This window comes from Sinocyclocheilus grahami, unplaced genomic scaffold (assembly GCF_001515645.1).
Source record: "Sinocyclocheilus grahami isolate Dianchi unplaced genomic scaffold, SAMN03320097.WGS_v1.1 scaffold57.1, whole genome shotgun sequence".
In the NCBI taxonomy this organism is placed as follows: domain Eukaryota; kingdom Metazoa; phylum Chordata; class Actinopteri; order Cypriniformes; family Cyprinidae; genus Sinocyclocheilus; species Sinocyclocheilus grahami.
This window is the reverse complement of record NW_015505236.1, coordinates 3,657,091-3,676,315: the sequence shown is the minus strand read 5'-3', so window position 1 is coordinate 3,676,315 and position 19,225 is coordinate 3,657,091. Positions and strand designations below refer to the sequence as shown.

Genomic DNA, 19,225 nt, shown 5'->3' with positions numbered 1-19,225 from the left:
TATGAAGGGGTGTCTGAATACAGTGTTAGCATAATCTTGTTTACTAAGTTTTTTTGATGGAGTCAAAGATGAATCTTTTACTATGTGGGATCTCACAATCCTATGCATGTGTGCTTGGTGGAAAGAATAAAAATAGTGCCTGATGGTGTGAAAATGCCAATTTATCAACTTATGATTCAATTTCTTCCCAGAGATAAACATTTTAGTCACTTAAATGTTGGCTTGGTTTTCTCTAAAGCCTGTTTGAATTTGTTCTAGACCATTAAACATGGCATTATGATTTGAAAGTCTGCTTCCTTAAAAGGTGCCTTTATACAAAAATGCTGTCTGTAAATTAACTGACTAGATAGAGAGGCAGCAAAGCAGTTGCATTTGGTTTCAAATGTAGTAATAGTCATTGTGAAGTGTAAAGGTGACTATAAATGATTACATTTATACAAGGAAGACAAGAGCAATCACATTTAGTATACAAACAAGTGAGAAAGAAGACTAGTTGCCGATGGTTATTTTCCTGATTGTTCTTTAATCTTAAAATTTGAGTCTTAAATTCCACTTAAAAGTGAAAATGCTGCCCGACAAGGTACAGTCAATGGCAAATTCTCTGTTTGAGAGCTCTCTCAATGCACTGCACAGCATAAAACATACATTGTAAGAAAAAATTTTGGGGTTTTGGGATAGTAGCCTCAAACCTATACTTTTTTCCTGGTCTACTCCCAAAGGGTGCCTTAAATACTACCGGGAAATATTCACTTAAGGTACTAATATGCACTTTTTAGGGGTAGGCAAGTTCCCATTGATGCTACAACCCCAGTGAGAAGCTAAATATAAATTTTTTCTGAACATGTACCTTGCAGAAATTGCTACCAATTGACCATCAATGTAAAACCTCTTGTTAACATTAATGACATTGCGTAGTGAGTGAAACGGTTTTAAGTGTTTAGAATAAACCTTTAACTAGAATGTCAATACAGTGACCAAATACCAGTGTAGAGGGGCCTGTGAATTACGTGAGCTTCCAATGTTTTTTCTAAACCTGCCCTGCTGACTCACATGCATTAGGGAGCGCGATGGGTAGCTGAGAGAGATGTGTTCCTTAAGGTGTGAAGTGATTCACTTGCTGCATTGGCAGGAGTAATGAAAAGTTAGACCGGGTGAGACTGAAATAGCCCACTCGCTCAGGGTTGAAAGAGTGGAGTTAGAGTAGAAGGCAGATACCATAACCCAGATTAAATAGTGCCTGGCAGCATTCATCATACTTCAGCCTGAGCCTAACCTGGCAACATATAAATTACCTGGTGACCAAGAAGGTAAAAATGATGCATAAAAATGGCTAGAGCTGTTGCCTGTGGTGTGGGCTGACAGGAAAAATAATTTGAGCTCTCCAAGGTGCTGACCAACAGGGCTCAGAAATTTTTGTCTGAAGAATTAGAGTGGCTAGAAAAAGACAACAAAAGAAGCTCCGTTTCATGCAGCTGATGTTGTTTGGGTGCCAACTAATGACTGTATCATATTTTTAAAACATTTTACATCTCTAACCTGTTGAGCTGCCTACTCAGAAAGTTTCAAAAGAGTTTGGCATTTGTATATTGCTAAGCTAATGATACACACACAGATATGAGGTAAAATGTAAAATTTTAATGGATTTAAGTATTTTATTATGAATATTATTCAGTATTGAATTTCGATATAATTGGCATTATCCACTTTTTTTTTTAATTGAGCTTATTGTAATGCATTCTGGGATAGATTTAACTGTTTTCAAATTGTTCTGTTCTGAATTAAATGTAAGTGTTGTTTGTGATGTTTCTTCTGCTTTACCCACCATCTTATTGTATTGTTTTAATTGATCTTGTAATGCATTCATTGACTTCATTATGAAGGATACATGCAACTTTGGCCCAAAGAAGGTACTTTAGAAGGCGGCATCGTTATGGGATATCTAGAAAACCCTAGCAACCATCCAGAAGTCACTTAAACCACTAAAATATTTCAGAAGATCTTAGTAATCACATATATGCACTGAAAAAACATAACTCTAGCATTGCATGTACAATCACAATTTATTTTGTGATTGTACATGCAATTTCAAATGTAGCTCTAAATCTATCATGTTGAAGAAAACACTAATTTATCAAGTTAATTTGCAATGTTCATTTTGTTTTACCAACGAGACTGTATATTATAATCCTGTTGGAGATATGGATATTCCATTTCATTTTATCTTTGTTACCATACAGCTATGGACAAAGAGGACTCAATTAATTTCATTTTTGTAATTGGATTAGACTATCATAAAAATAATTAGTTGCTCTATATCTTTTTGTAGCCGTTCTTGATGTCATACAACATCACTGAATGTCAAATGATGAGTGCTTGAGTCCATGTTTACTTCAGCCTGACCCGGTAAGATGAGCATCGCTCGGCTCTTCACAGCACAGATGGCTGGCTGAAGATCCTCCCTCAGTGGCCTGCTCACAATCAAAGGAGCGAGTGTGCATTTGGCAGGTCATTTTGGATAAGTGTCAGTTTGGAAAATGTAATTGAAGCTTGAAGGGCCCTCTGTTACTAGCAGCTTTCAGAATTATCATGGGACAGGGAACCAAAGCTCATTTAAAGTATAGATTGGGGAATCAATTGTTTTGTGGATTTATTGTAACTAGTGGTGTTTGAAAAAGCAAGCACCCCTATTATTATTGATCATTTAGGGTTAGCAGTTGCGAATAAATCCTAGAATTTGCATAATTTATGCTAAAAACACGAACGGCAACGCAAACAAATGTGGCTTTTATGGTGAACTGGTAATTTTCTGAGTGATTGGATGCATAATATTTACCCAGTGGACATTAAATGGGATTTAGTTTATTTTCTGAAAATGGTAAATCTAGTTAAATTATCATTACTTATGTAATGCATATACTAATGTTACATAAAGTTGGAAATGTACACTTTCTTTAACAGTGTCTGCCAAGAAACACTTGTAAATAAATGCTAATGGTACTTGTAGCAACTCAAGTGTGTGTAGGCTTTGTCAATAGCCAAGATTTAACTGTTTTCAAATTGTTCTGTTCTGAATTAAATGTAAGTGTTGTTTGTGATGTTTCTTCTGCTTTACCCACCATCTTATTGTATTGTTTTAATTGATCTTGTAATGCATTCATTGACTTCATTATGAAGGATACATGCAACTTTGGCCCAAAGAAGGTACTTTAGAAGGCGGCATCGTTATGGGATATCTAGAAAACCCTAGCAACCATCCAGAAGTCACTTAAACCACTAAAATATTTCAGAAGATCTTAGTAATCACATATATGCACTGAAAAAACATAACTCTAGCATTGCATGTACAATCACAATTTATTTTGTGATTGTACATGCAATTTCAAATGTAGCTCTAAATCTATCATGTTGAAGAAAACACTAATTTATCAAGTTAATTTGCAATGTTCATTTTGTTTTACCAACGAGACTGTATATTATAATCCTGTTGGAGATATGGATATTCCATTTCATTTTATCTTTGTTACCATACAGCTATGGACAAAGAGGACTCAATTAATTTCATTTTTGTAATTGGATTAGACTATCATAAAAATAATTAGTTGCTCTATATCTTTTTGTAGCCGTTCTTGATGTCATACAACATCACTGAATGTCAAATGATGAGTGCTTGAGTCCATGTTTACTTCAGCCTGACCCGGTAAGATGAGCATCGCTCGGCTCTTCACAGCACAGATGGCTGGCTGAAGATCCTCCCTCAGTGGCCTGCTCACAATCAAAGGAGCGAGTGTGCATTTGGCAGGTCATTTTGGATAAGTGTCAGTTTGGAAAATGATATTTTCTGTTTAGTTAGCTCCTTGATATCTCGCCCAGACTTTGTTTCAGTATGACATATGTAAACAGCCAACACAAGACAGAAAACTGTGCTCGTCTTTAATTATGTTCAGCTGTAACATGCAACTTGCCAACTTCCAAAATGTGTTTCTAACTGTGAAATATCACACAAATGTGTGCCAAAATAAAGTCTAAGCCTCTGTAGCATCTGGAGATTGATGATAAATCATTAAGATTTAGGATTTCCATCACTTGATTCTCTGAGGCAAGCCAAAAAAAGTAATCTAATATTCCTTTGATTATGTTATTGTAATCAATTTCTGAATCAAAGCCCTCCATAACCTCATCAGAGACACCTACATCAGAGGAAGTGTTCATCACAAATATGATCTAAATTGTGTGCCTTAAGTTGTGCATAAAGTACTTCCGCTGCTGCACTGCTCCCATTACCTCTGAGAAGCGTTTATTATAAATGACTGCTAATGAGGATATCATTCATATTCCTGTCAGATAATTATAATATAATTTAGTCTGCATTATATCAATCTGCACACTCTGAAATACATCTCCTCAATGCAGCAGCTATATGTAACGGATCCTTACTTTTAAGTGCTGATTGTGCATCTTCTTATGAATTGTTAGTGTTGTGTACTTATTGTGATTTGTAATAAATAATTGTATTTTTGATTATTATTTCCTCTGTTATTGAAAATGTCAGTCATTGTTGTGTCTGTGTGCTTGGGTTTGAGAAGTCATGCTAGACAGATTTTCTGGAATTGTCTGTCTGTTCGCTCTGATAAAGCGGAGCCTAACAATGAATCAATTCACTTTATGTACAAAGGCACTATAATCTCAGCATCAATAATGCAAAAAGCTTAGCATTGAAGCAGTTTATAAGAACTGACACTTTTGCACTGATATGATGAGATTTTAGATGTGGCTCCCTATAAAAGCGCTTTAAATTGAATCTATGCCTTAAAAAAATAATTAGACAGGCGGAATTAATGTGGATTACTCTCTTAATTACGTTCTCCGTTGAAGATCAGGAACTATTAAAACATTTTCTTTCATGGGAATTCATATTAGTCATTTTTTATTATATAAGAACCTCATGGATTAAAATGTTTCTGATAATCATTAATAGTTAGAAACACACCGATTATTTACTGCAGTACCATCTGGGTAACTAAATTAGCCTTGATCTCATTTAAAAAGGATGATAATTTCATCAAAATTAACTGGCTTCGTATATTATACATAAATGATTGAAAAATATGCATTGAAAAGCTCAAAATCCTTATCTTGTCTGAGATGAGAAATATTTGATTAACAGTAGTCGGGAATTTGCTGCCCCTTTTGCAAATTTATACGGGTGGGATGGAGCCCACAGGGTTTGATGGGCAAATGAAAAAAGATCCTATATAATTAAAAATTTAATTAAATTTCGTTTAATGTGTGGAGACTTTATTTAACTAACTAAGCCTTTAGGTAAGTCATTTTGCATTTTGATTGGCCTGTTTGACCATCATTACCAGCTCTTACCATTGTTTTCCCAATGGAAGTTCAGAAATTATTATAAACGCAGAAAACAAAGCAAAAGCATATAGCAGTGGTGTTGAGCAGCAAGTACTAGTCTCAACCAGGACCAGTAACCTGTGCAAATGTGTCCATTCAGCAATTTGTTGCTGTGCTATCTGTTTTCTGGGATTTATCTCTATAGTAACGGTGATGTCTTGTCTGCTTCTCTCCTCTGCCACTATGGAAGCGAAGTTTTCCGCTCCTGTCGGAAGCAAAGTTATGGTAATGTTAATTTTCATCTTTAGGCTCATTGCAGTGGTTCATCCTCTCTTTCCCCACCAAGCTCCCATTTCAAACATCATTTCTATTTATTAATTTCACTTATCACTATGTCAACCCAAATCTTGTTTTTTTTGCTCAAGTAATGCACTTTTCCTCAAGACAGCAAAAATTGTTTACTCAAATTATTTTCTTAGTTTGATATCCATTATCATTACAGGCAGTAGTTTCTAACATAATGTCTTATTTCTCTGTGTTAGACTCTGAGACTACAGAAGACGAAGCCGCTGAGCCACAAATACCCCTGGAAGCTAAAGAAGGAGCCAGAGGTTTTCAGGATGAGGCCCAACGAGTGCCTGCAGGTACGCATGACGCTTTCAAAATGAACTACTATGTGAACTTTTTTCAGTCGTATGTCTTAAAATGTGTATTTGCAGAGCTTGTAAAAAAAAAAAAAAAAAAAAAAAAAAAAAAAAAATAAAAAAAAAAAAAAATATATATATATATATATATATATAAAAATAAAATAAATTAAAACATTTATTTTAAATTGTAATAATTTTGAACTTTCATTTTTAAAATTTAAAATTCATTTTTAATTTTTTTTAAACTATTTTTGATCAAATAAATGCAGCCTTGGCGAGCATCTTCTTTTAAAAACATTATAAATTACCGACCCTAAACCTTTTAATGGTAGTTTATTTATAAACCCTTCAGTGGTTAAAGGAATAGTTTCCCCCAATAAAATAAAAATGCTGTCAAACAGAATCAGACAAAACTTCATTGGCCAAGTGTGCTCACACACACAAGGAGGGTTTATTTTTTTGGTTTACAGGAACTCTGAGCACTTACGTATATTAAATACAAGATACATTGCAAGAATTAACATCTAGACTGAGTAAACAGAAACATTAACAGGTGTGTGCAGTGTGTTTCAACCATGTCAATATATATTAGGTAATGTTCTTTTTTTATTGCATAATGTCCAATATAATATCAGTAAAAGTAATGGACCATACAGTAGTGGTTCTTAACAGATATAGATGGATATGGGAACTTCTTATTCCTGAATTTTCTGGTGCCCAGTGGTCTGTACCGAAGTACAAAAACATTATGTCCTGGGTGTGTGGCTTTCATGATTTAGTTTTCTTGCCCTTTTCCTCACTCTGGAGGTGTATAGGTCCTGGCAGGAGGGCTGGATGCGCACATGCCATTACAAACCCATAGGCTGTTATTTTCTTTTGTGACACACAAAAAGGACAATCTTTTTTTTCATACAATGGCAGTTCATAGCGACCATGGCCATACAGCTTAAAAAAACAGCATTAAAAAAAATAAAAAACCTTAAAAAAGTAAGTAGCCCATACACATTATTCGCTATATTCTGAGTCTGCTGTGATAGTTTATGTGAGGAACAGAAAGAAAGTTTCAGTCTGATCCTCACACAAAGCTATCGTATGGCTTACAAAGACTTGGAATCTAATGCATGAGTGAAATGGACTATTTTTATAGTTCCTTTGGGGCTTTTTTTATTTGCTTATTTTTGGTTCTTTTGGAGCTTAACATGCTTTGTCACAATTAGCTTTCAGTGTAAGGAATTGCATACAGCATATGGGTTTGGAATGACATGAGAATGAGTAAATAATGACATTTTTAATCTTTCATGTTAAAAAAATGCTTTGATATTGGTTATTCTGATTAAGAAAATGTTAATGCAAAACTTGCATTAGTTGATGCTAAAGTGACTTAAATCACACATTCGGCTTATTTTGGATGTGTTTACAGTCACTGCTGTTCACTCAGATAAATCACACATTATGCTAAATCTCTAGGCATTTCTGGCAAGACAGGTGCTCAGAGGGGTAATAATAAAGAGGTAACAGCAAACAGAAGCTCACACATTAACAACAAATGATGAAAGCCACAAATCAAATATATTTAAATATTCACAGGTATTTGAATGTAAAGTGTAAATGCATATCCATTTTTTCTTTTTATTTCTTTATTTCTCTTTATCTATTAACGTTAGGTCCAGTTATAATGTTTATAATATAAAAATGGTCATAATTCACCTATTCATGACCATTCTCCATGCTAGATATTAGAATTAAACAGGCAGGCTTTATGAAATGGTTTTGAATTTTATTGTGATCTTGTTCATATCCATAAAGTGCATACATTTGAACATTTTGTATATTTAGTGTCTTTCCAAATGCATGGAAACGTGTGCTTGAACCACGCTTTTAGTATGAAAACCTATGAATAATAGTGAGATGACGTTGCATGTATATCATCTAATTTAAGGTGCTATACATAACTACTCTTGGTTGGAGGCTGGACGTGGTTATTTGTGCATGTGTGATTTTTTTATTTTAACCAAAAAAAAACCCAACAACTTAATATTCATGAATATAGCAGGGATTAAAGTTCCGTCGCTACGACGGATTTCCATCAGTTCATAAAGACAGTCACTTGCTTCATTCCTGAATGATTCAGCCATTCTAACAAATCAATTGAATTAATGATTCAGTGATAAAATCAGTGACTTGCCGCCACCTGTTGGCGGATTTAGTTTCATTTTTAGCATATAATTTCAGTTATTTAAATTATATTTCTGTTTATATTTATATGTGTATTTATATTTATATTTAAAACATTAATCTCCACATGAATTTATGAATTTAATTGCACTCATGCCACCTCTGAGCCTCATTAAACGTCTGAAAATGTACCTACAAGCCACTTGTGTTCTTCTCTGCCAGCTCTGTAGTACAAATTAATTTATTAATACAAATTTCATATGATTGGTAACTAATTTGTCGTATTCTACTTATTATTATATTGCAGGGGTAAAGCAAAAAAAAAAAATCTTTTGACTGAAAATCTTTCTTTGACCAAACCCCATTCCTCAGCCATACCTGTTACACACCCAGTTTAAGAGCAGTTTTTTTCTTCTTGAAATTAGGAGCGCTTGTCCTCCTAATTAAAACAAATTTGGAGCACCTTCTGATCAATAATCAAAAATTCAGATTAGAAATTAGCCTTCCTAATACGAGGTTATATTTGACTATTTCTATTTAAAACAATATGTAGAATAAGACAAATAAGCTACCAATCATATGAAATTAGTATTAATAAATTAATTTGTACTACAGAGGTGGCACAGAAGAACACAGATGTCGCTTGTAGGTACATTTTCAGACGTTTAATGAGGCTCAGAGGGGGCATGAGTGCAATTAAATTCATAAATTCATGTGGAGATTAATGTTTTAAATATAACATTTTGAATACAGAGATATGATTCAAATAACTGAAATTACTGTATATGCTAAAAATGAAACTAAATCCGCCAGCAGGTGGTGGCAAGTCACTGATTTTATCAATGAATCATTAATTCAATTGATTTGTTCGAACGGCTGAATTATTCAGGAATGAAGCAAGTGACTGTCTTTACGAACGGACGGAAATCCGTCCTAGCGACAGAACTTTAATCCCTGATATAGATTGCCTTTAAACAGAAGAAAAACATGGATGTGTTTACAAAGATACAAATCTGAGGCCTATTCTCTTGATTCTATTTAGTCCCTTTGCAGAATCTAGGCAATTGAGCTCTCACTTGTCAGTATGTATTATGACAAAAGCCTTCCCGTTATCCCCTGGGGAAAGTATTTGAGACACTTACAGATTGGGTGAACAGTATTTCCATTTCTTACATCACCACGAGAGAGGACTAAAAAATAGAAGAGAGGAATAGAGTGATATTTATTTGATGTGCGATTTCAGCCTAGAAATGAGAAGTGTGAGAACAGCATGGCCTGTATATAAATATCCGTTTTGATCTCAGTGTCTAACATTGAAATTCATTTATCTTGTGTATAACACAGCTTTCAACAAAGAAGTGCACCACAAGCAACAAAGCTTGAATTGCACTCTAAATTGCTTGTTTGTCATTAGCACTGCTATGAATGATGTCTTCACAGCGCATAACATACAGTTGTAAGATCCAAAGCCTTTCTACAAAGAGAAAGTCAACAATTTCACCAACAAAGAGATACAGGAGGAATAAATGTGTCAGGATTTGGTGGAGCGTATGATTTCCGTAGTGGCATAAGTGATTGATTTGATCTGTTATGGTGGGTGTAGAGGGGTGGGCGGAGGCGCATTGTCATTGATTTTGATGGATGCTTCCTGACTGCAGTCTAATCCATTCAGTCACTGAATCACACTGGCTCTGAAGGCATCAGCTGTGACTTTGCTTCAGCGCAGCTTGCAGCTGAATGGCATCACCTGGGCTTTATTCTTCACACCTCTGAATGCATGCTCATGTAATCCACTTACATTTTCCACTTGTAGGCATAACAAACAGTATTTCATTCTTGTAAGGATTTAAAGGGATTATATGTCAGTTTCTTTTGTCTTTTCTTTCCCTTCACTATAAATTTAAAGGGGTCATAACATTGATTGATTGATTGTTTTGAGATCCAATTATGTTAGTAACCATCATAAATTTACCTTTTAGCATGATTTTATTCATTAATCTTTCGCAATATTGTCTGTCTGTCTGAGGTTCATTTAGAATGTAGGTAACCAAAATGGTCATAATCGACCTTTTCATTATAGTTAAACAGGCAGTTTTTTGCTACTATACCTTTAAGACTTTTATGCAAATACACTCTTTGCATGTGAAAAGAGAAAGAGGAGTCACACGTGAGCTATGACTCTCAAATCTAATATAGATTTAAACGGTTCCATTTTATTATTTTTTTTGGCATCAGAAATTGGAGAACTTTGAGTCATTTTTGCAGCTTAATTTCCATAAATGGTCTTTTTTTAATTGCGAAGCAAGTTTTTAGTTCTTAAAGTTATAGTGTGTTTTTCTAGTTTAATTAACTATATTATTTCTAAAGATCAAGGAGCATTTTATTTATCATGACATGACTGGTTTAATAAATATTCTAAGATTATTAGGTGGTTTTTATGCAGTTGAAAGAAAAGATAATGTTAGTAAAAGGAGAAAAGTGTAATTGAAAGAAAAAGTCATTTCTGTTGTTAGCGTTTTTTTGATCATGCGGATGAGTTCGCCCATAACTTACTTGTGAACGCTAGGACGTCGAGTATCCTGCCTGAAATTTAATTAGCTCTATCTGTTCCCGTTTCCCTCTCCCGCAGGTGAGAGAATGATGGATGTCGCCCCAGATGCAAGCGATCGCTGGGCTGCCGGTGAGACCACAGTGTTGGAGAAAGAAGCTCTAGCCCTGGGATCAAGAGCTCCGGGGCCGCAGTCAGCCAGGCAAGCCAACAGCCGGGAGCCGACGGGCACCCAGATCAGGCACCTAGGGGTCGAGCCTCTGATTCGAGCATCACGCGCCAATCTATCCCGACCGGTTTGGGGGTCAGAGGAAAGTGTGTCTTTAGCTAGCGATTACTATGGTAGCACGTTCAGTCTTTATAGAGGAAGGACTTTTTCTGTACCCCTGTAAGTAAACCTTCCCAAGTTAAAATAAACCGCAGTCAGCCACAGCCCACAATAAGCAGACCAAAACACAGATATATAAAAAGATCCCTCATCAATAGATAAACAATCACAGCCCCCATCACAAGAGATCCTTGCTCTAACATGGTGTCCCCTGTAAGTGCTATGGATGGGAGGGGGCTGAGAACAAGACTCAGGCTGTAATTCCTCCTCTGTCTCTCTCTGTATTTGAGCTGTGCGTTGTGGTGGCCCCATGAGGCAGCTTACATCACCACAGGAATGACAGAAGATACAGTGAGTGGGCTCTCTGCGTTTGGATGAGGTTCAGCTCAGCCCACAGAGTGTAGATCTGTGTGAGCTGCCAAAAGCCTTACAAAAGTAGTTTTTTCACACGTTGATTTTATACATGTATTATTTCATTTTTGGAGAGCAGAATCGAAATGACACTGAACAACTTCAGTTGATGCTCATATTAATTTCACATTGTCATAGATAGAACTTTTACGCTATGTCAAACTAATTGATTTGATTTCATGCTCAAGTCATTGCGGTGGCGGTGACATGATAAAGGTCTAAAATTCACCCTAAATATTCCTTAAAATATTCCAGATTTATTGCTGTAAAACTGTATTTTGCATTATTTTTATTACAAAACTATTTCACTGTTTTTCATCGCATATTAGTGATTATAAAAACCACAGATGATTTGTTACTTTAGATGAGCCAGTTTCCGTCTCGCTGTATGTCACAAAAACATCAAAACATATCAGAATTTTATTGTCGTATATTCATTTCGGTGGCTTAATGCAAGGATTATTTCATGTTCTGGATACAAAAAAAAATACCTTAGTCATCCTAGATAAACTTCTGATTGTAAAAGCTGTTCGAAGATGTGTGACTCGTGACAGGTGTTTTCTTACTGTATGTAGTCGGTTGTCTGTCTTGGATTTGAATTGCTTTTGTCGCTTACATCAGACTATCATTCTTGCAATTTGACTTAAACTGTGTTGTGTTGTGTTGTTAATGATTGGACAAAAGTCAGTTTTTACTCACATTTGACATTTGATGAGTGTTAATTTTGGGTGCTGACTGATGTATAAGCATAGATGAGCATAGATACTGTGCTGGCAATGATGTATAAGCATAGATATTGTGCTGGCTATGATGTATAAGCATAGAAAAGAAAAGTAGGCGATTGATTGTATCTTCTGTCATTCATCCCTCCGTAGCACTCTTCTTCATCCATGTTTGAGCCAGGGTTGACTGTCTCACTCTTTGAACCATATGTCACTCAAACTCTCCTTCAAATTTGAGTTTTCTTAGTCTATTATAACCCAAATTTTCAAATTTCATCCCACTCTGTTTAGCATTGAACCATCCCAGGCTTAGCATACTTTCAAGCCCACTGTTATCCATTAGTTTCTGTTTTCCATCCCCGTTGTTTGGTTCTGCTTTTGATTTGCTGCTAATTTGTATCATGAATGTGTTGAACCAAGATCTATTGGTAATGACAGGCTGTTCCAGTTTGTGCCTAACACTAAGATAACCTTAAAGCAAGTCATGGAGAGGGCTAAGAGAGGGCAGGTGCAGCGCACTGTCAGGTAAATGACCTGGCCTTTAAAGCAGCCAGCTTATAATCTGTCAGATCTGTGTCACATTATGTACAAACTGAGATGCTGAGAGCACAGTGTCCTTTTGTGCAGGTCAACATTTTTTGGAAGCTGCTGAAGGAGTCTAAGAATAGATCATTTCTGGAAGTGCTGCTGTTGGCCAAACTGTTATATCTGAAGACAAAGCATTTAAACTCCAAAATCGTACTCGCTGAGTAAGCTTAATGTGATGCATCTTCCATTGGCTGTACGCTCTTTCTGTACGTGTCACGAAAACATTACCATTTTACCATGCATCATAATAAAAGTAAAAGTTAAATTAAAGTGTCACACATATGCTGATAATATGTTAAACCTAGTGTTACATATAAAAACAAAACAGAATTTCATACTATAAACTAATAATGTAGAGGTTACAGGCTGAGACAAATATAGTCTGAATTTAGTTAAGAATAGCTCCTCCCTCACGCACCGTTATTGCCTTTTTCATTCCTCATGTAGATTTATTTTTATTTAGTTCATACTTTCCTTTGACCCCCATTGTCCATATGCAAATTATTTTAGTTTTCTACCCGCACAGCAGTTGATGCAAAATTGAAGCTGACCAAAAGTTTGCATTAAAAACATGCTTGCATCACATTTTTGTGTAAGGTATCATCGACCCCTTCGGTTTCCCCCTGGTTTTTTGTGCATGCTGTTTTTGGTGAACTGCACGTCATGAATCCTTGCATGCATGCACATGATGCCTTGACTCGCAAGGATAGGAGGGCATAGATCTTGTAAGAACTCTCAAAGATGTGTGTTACTCACACAGATTAAGAGGCTCTGTACAAATATATATATATATATAATTTGTCTTTTACATTTTTTTGCCAAAGTTAAATATCAGCGTTTCAATGATAATTATCTCAAATAAAGTGCAATCTAAAACACTGTAATGTGTTGAGTATTATTCTCTCAATTAAAACCATAAAGTACAAGACTGTATATTTATGTGAAGATCAATTTTGAATTGATTTATCTTGAATAAATAGCAAACTGTCTAAAAACCACTATTGCCAGATGCTTATTGTCATACTTTACTAACATCACACATTTCTAAGGATCATCCCTCTGTTTTAACCAGATTTGTGCTTTGTTTTCGCATGATTTTGATGCTGCATGGGAGATGTTCACTCATTATAGTGCACTGGATGTTGAATTCAAGAATAAGTTTGTCAAACTGCCAGTTGGGAAGGAAGCTACACTGGTTGGATTTACAGTACTTTTAGCTGTATCAGCTCTGCAAGGTTAGTTCAGTTTGGTCTGTGCTGTGTAAACAAGAAAGATGTTTATGTTTTACTGCTCTTCAGACATTTTCTAGTGCACATCCATTTTGAATTAGACCCCTTTTAGCAGTACTCTTGATAACTCAACATTTAATAGTTATGTGCCTGCACTAATCCTTGTTTTACTCTTCCTTCCTAGCATTGGCAAGTGACACTTGACTTATTCCTGTAGATATCCAGTGATGTGTGGTGGTCTGGCCCAGTGATTTTGGAAGGTATAGGCTAGTAGGCACAATTTAATCTGCCATGTGCTGATATTACATTGTTTTACAGCATTCAGTTATTTTGTAAAAGACAAATAAATTACAATTTGTTTTAAGAAAGAATTCAGATTTCTTAGCCTTGTAGACATAGTGTAACTTTACATTTAAATGTGGTCTTGACTTGTGGTTCAACAGATCACAAAACTCACGGTTCGGATCATATTACGGTTTTTGAGCCTTGAATCGTTTTCCGGATCAGCAAAAAAATATATTTCAATGTAACTATGCTTTCTATTTATTACTTAAACCTAAGTACTTTGATACCACAGCAAAAACTACTAGGCTAACTAAGAAAGTTGATTAAAGACAGGTGAACAGCCAGAAAAAATAAGAACAAATACACAAATTACAAGCATAGATAAATACAACAGAACAATGTTACAAATAAAAGTCGGTAGTATTCAGGTACAGAAATGTAATAATTAAGTGTAAAATAACACTGCATAGTGTTCACTGTATAAATTAAATATAGATTGATCTTTGTCAAAGCTGTGTTTTGTTGTTTGATCAGCGATAATGACAGCAGCAGGTATTTATAAGCTGCTGTCCTTTTAAGACCTGTTGCACGGATCCAATATAATGATCTGGGCAGGACTTAGGGGCCGGGGACCCTGGGCTTGAGGTTGTGTTTGGGCCCTATACCTATACACTACAAATGTCCTCAACTAGAACATCATTATGGAGTAACACAAAATACACAAAAATAATTAACAATTAATATGCAACATGTCTACCCTAGTCAAAATTTAGATGTAATATTAAATAATAAGCTACTTTTATAAATATGAATATACAACCGCCAGTAGGTGGCAGCAAGTAATGAGTGAGTTGAATACTTAAAGTTTTAATGAGTTTTAATGAGTGAGTTGAATACTTAAATCAACCAATTAATTTGAAATGCCAATTAATTTCACTTAGCAAATGACTGTACTTATAGCCTGATTGAATTATTTACTGGTCCGTGTAACGCTGAGGAACAAAACACCGTGTTGCTCAGAGACACAGCCGTTCTGCTGTTTGTTCTATTTTCTTTTCGACGGAGCAAAATGGAATTTTGTGTCTAAAAGTTACTCAGTAACTTGTTTATTGTGCATTTGCGATCGTGCAGATATTCAGAAAAACAGGACTCTTGTAAAAACAGAAACTCATTAAATGGCTATTTTTATTTTTTTAATAATTTTGATGACATTTCTGCCCCACTAAGTGTGATGGCAGTGAGACGAGAGAGAGCGCTCAAAACTCTTCAGATTGCATAATTTAGTGGAACATTAATAAAATATAGAATCATCTTCTGTAAAGAAATGAGGCGTTAACATATGAGAATTTATCATTATGCGCACGTCATGTGTGTGCGGCTGTGCATGTGCATAGAAAATAGAAAGTGCGCGAGTAACGAATCGAGTTTCTTTCGCTGGAATGGTTTAAAATCGCTTGAGTGTGTAAACACGTACAAATGATAAACTTTCACTTTATTATGTTTAAATTTTGCAGTTAATCCGCGGATCACATGTGCCGAAACGTGGGGGTTGGTCCGTACTGATCACGGATCAACTACGATCCATTCAACCACTAGTCTTGACTGTCACTCCAAGATTAATAGAATACATTTTATTCATGCTCTGAACATCCCCTCGCATTATTTTTATATTTCAATTTATCAACCGTAACTAATTAGAAAATGCAATTAACAGAAGCTCATCATTTTTAATTTTCTTTATTTATCTTTTTAATTTTAAAAATATGAAGGTTCACACACTCCTTCCTCATTTAAAAAGCAAATTATTTTGATCAAATTAAGACATTAACAGAAGTAGATTTGAAGTAACTTGTACACAAACACATGTAGACAGTCCCATTTAAGGTCCCACATAAGAGAAATTAGCCTCTCTGGCCCCTCTTCCAAAGTCCTCATCCAAACAGTTGGGCTCCTCCCCTTGCATAACCCCATACTCTAACAGAACATTTCCCTCAAACACCTTCTTTTAGGAGCCCATGTGAAGAAGTTTTGAGGGAATCTCCCCCTCAAGTCCTACCACCCCCTTCCCCCAAAATTGGCCGCTCTACTGCCTCTCCTTTGCTCAGCCGTTCTGGTTCAGCCCCTGCCACACCCCTAGCCCCACGCAAGAAAGTTGTCGTGCCAACTGAATATCAAGACACGGTACCAGGAGAGTTTGAGGAGAAGATAAAGCAACCCAAATCCTCAGGCATGTCTCAGAGTAGTGCTCAAGACTCTCGACCCCAAACCCCTGTCAGTGAGTATTCCCGTAAGGAACTTACACCTCGGCCCTCACCAAAACTGACAAGAGCTAGCTCCAAGATCTTTGAGAAGGTGCGAGTCTTTGAAGAGCGCAGAAGAAGTATCGATAACCCAGAGGGATCTATATCCGGATGCTCTTGGGCTGGATTTAATAGAGCCTCGTCTATTGACTCTGATGAAGGAGGGAGCCGGTTGGGAATCTCGAGGGAGAGCTCCAAAGAAGACCTTCGTGAGGCTCTGAAGGCAGACGCAGCCCAGAGAAGGACCGTGTTCAAACAGCGGGCTGCTTCCCTGGAGGACAGACCCCGTTACACCCAAAAGGTGCAGGACATTGAGAACAAGTTCACAGAGGAGCTCCAGCGCATCAAAAAGCTTGTCGGTAAACCACACATGAAGAAATCCTTCTCAACAGAGCAGCTCTCTACTTTTCGCAAGAGCAGGCAGCCTGTAAGTAAGTTAGAGCCCATCCCACCTCAGGTTCTTCAAAAGCTGCTGGATAGAGAACGTGCTCAGCGAGAACAAGAGATGAGAGAGAGAGGACAACCAAAAGAACGATCACCTCCAAAATCACCATCTCGCAGACGAAAAGACCAGCTGGCACAACAGTCACTGGAAAAAGATGAAAGTGATCGATCTGTCCCAACCACCATGTTGGTAAGCACATTTGGACAAGAACCATCCACTCCAGAGGCCATGTCACTCTCTGATTTACCTGGACAAAGATCTCCAAGACTTTGGGGTCCAAGCCCGAGCAGAGACAGCCCCCGAAGGTCTCCAACTGTAGAGATTACTGCCATGGCTGAAGAGCGCTCTCGAGGTAGATCTGAATCACCATCCCGAAATGTCTTAGAGATGACATTACGCAAGGTGGAACCAAGACCTGCAAGTCCACTAGTAAAGAGGGTTGTTCGTGTTCAGGAAGTTCCAAAAGCAGATGATGAATCCATGCATAGGAAGACGCCAATAGAGGTCACGCTGAGAAAACTGGAAAGAAGGCCTGAAAGTCCTCTGGTGCAAGGAGAAACTGTAGCTATTCAAGAATGTCCTATCCAAGCTCCCCCCAAACCTCCAAGAGTTTCCTCATCTTCCTCATCTGAGGAAAAGATGGAGCTGGATGTGACTCCTTTGCCACCGGCACCAAAGCTCACTATACCAAAAATTATTGTTGAAGAGGAGCCAATGGAGACGGACACACCTGCAGAAACGACTGAAAAGTCTAAGAAAAGTGGCATTGCTAAAGAGGAAAAACCCCAAAGAAGCAGAGGAAGAGGACGCAGACAAAGACCAATGTCCCCTGAATTTGGTAAGTTTAGGCATTTCCAGTGGCATGCAAATCCTTGACCTTGAGAAACCTGAGAAATACTGAGACAAACCTAATTTGCAATGCACCTCCAATTCAAGTTGGATATTATATTTGAGGAATATCATGTCTAATGGATCTGACAGATATCTTATGCTGTTACAGAATCTTCAGACGACTCATACGTGTCTGCAGGAGAGGATCCTCTAGAGGCTCCTGTGTTTGAGTTTCCACTTCAGGACACTGTGGCCTTTACTGGAACAGAAGTGCTTTTAAAATGCATCATCAGTGGCACCCCTCGCCCAGAAGGTAAGTCCTTTATTTCTGCTGTAATAACTTCAAACAGAACCTTTAGCATCTTGCCTATTTGACTTGTAACTGTAATACATGAGCATCACAGGGATGCAGTCATGGTGTAGTCCCTGTTGACTCTGAATCATTTACTCAAAAAATTACTTTACATTAACTTACAATCAGCTGAACAAATACTTAAACTCAAATGGATACCTGGACAATTTTCAATCTGGTTTCCGACCGCATCACAGCACAAAGACAGCGCTCATTAAGATAATAAATGATATTTGCTTCAATTCTGATTCTGGCAAAATATCAGTGCTGGTACTACTAGATCTCAGTGCTGCGTTTGACACGGTCGATCATAACATACTTTCTAGAGAGACTGGAAAACTGGGTCGGGCTTTCTGGGATGGTAATCAAATGGTTCAGGTCATACAAATGGTTCAGGTTCAGGTTATTATGTGAGTATAGGAGAGCATAAGTCTTAAGTGGACGTCCATGACATGCGGAGTCCCACAAGGCTCAATTCTTGCACCGCTCTTGTTTAGCCTGTATATGCTCCCACTAAGTCAAATAATGAGAAATAACCAAATTGCCTATCACAGCTATGCTGATGATACCCAGATTTACCTAGCCTTATCTCCAAATGACTACAGCCCCATTGACTCCCTCTGCCAATGCATTGATGAAATTAACAGTTGGATGTGCCCTTCAGTTAAACAAGGAAAAAAACGAAATCATTGCATTTGGAAACAAAGATGAAGTTCTCAAGGTGAATGCATACCTTGACTCTAGGGGTTTGACAACTAAAAATCAAGTCAGGAATCTTGGTGTGATTCTGGAGACAGACCTTAGTTTCAGTAGTCATGTCAAAGCAGTAACTAAATCAGCATACTATCATCTCAAAAACATTGCAAGAATTAGAGGTTTTGTTTCCAGTCAAGACTTGGAGAAACTTGTTCATGCCTTTATCACCAGCAGGGTGGACTATTGTAATGGTCTCCTCACCGGCCTTCCCAAGAAGACCATTAGACAGCTGCAGCTCATCCAGAACGCTGCTGCCAGGATT

The 19,225-nt window shown here is 37.0% G+C and overlaps 1 protein-coding gene across 1 annotated transcript in view; it reads left to right on the top strand.

Annotated features, from left to right (window-relative positions):
* The first annotated feature begins 5,925 nt into the window (after positions 1-5,925).
* Positions 5,926-19,225, top strand: part of LOC107584149 (striated muscle enriched protein kinase) — a 62,309-nt gene continuing 49,009 nt past the window's right edge. Inside the window, exons 1-4 of the mRNA XM_016270628.1 lie at positions 5,926-5,990; positions 10,798-10,918; positions 16,289-17,862; positions 18,025-18,168. Of these exons, the coding sequence (XP_016126114.1) occupies positions 10,806-10,918; positions 16,289-17,862; positions 18,025-18,168 (1,831 nt within the window). The 5' untranslated portion in view covers positions 5,926-5,990; positions 10,798-10,805. The remainder of the gene's footprint in view (positions 5,991-10,797; positions 10,919-16,288; positions 17,863-18,024; positions 18,169-19,225) is intronic.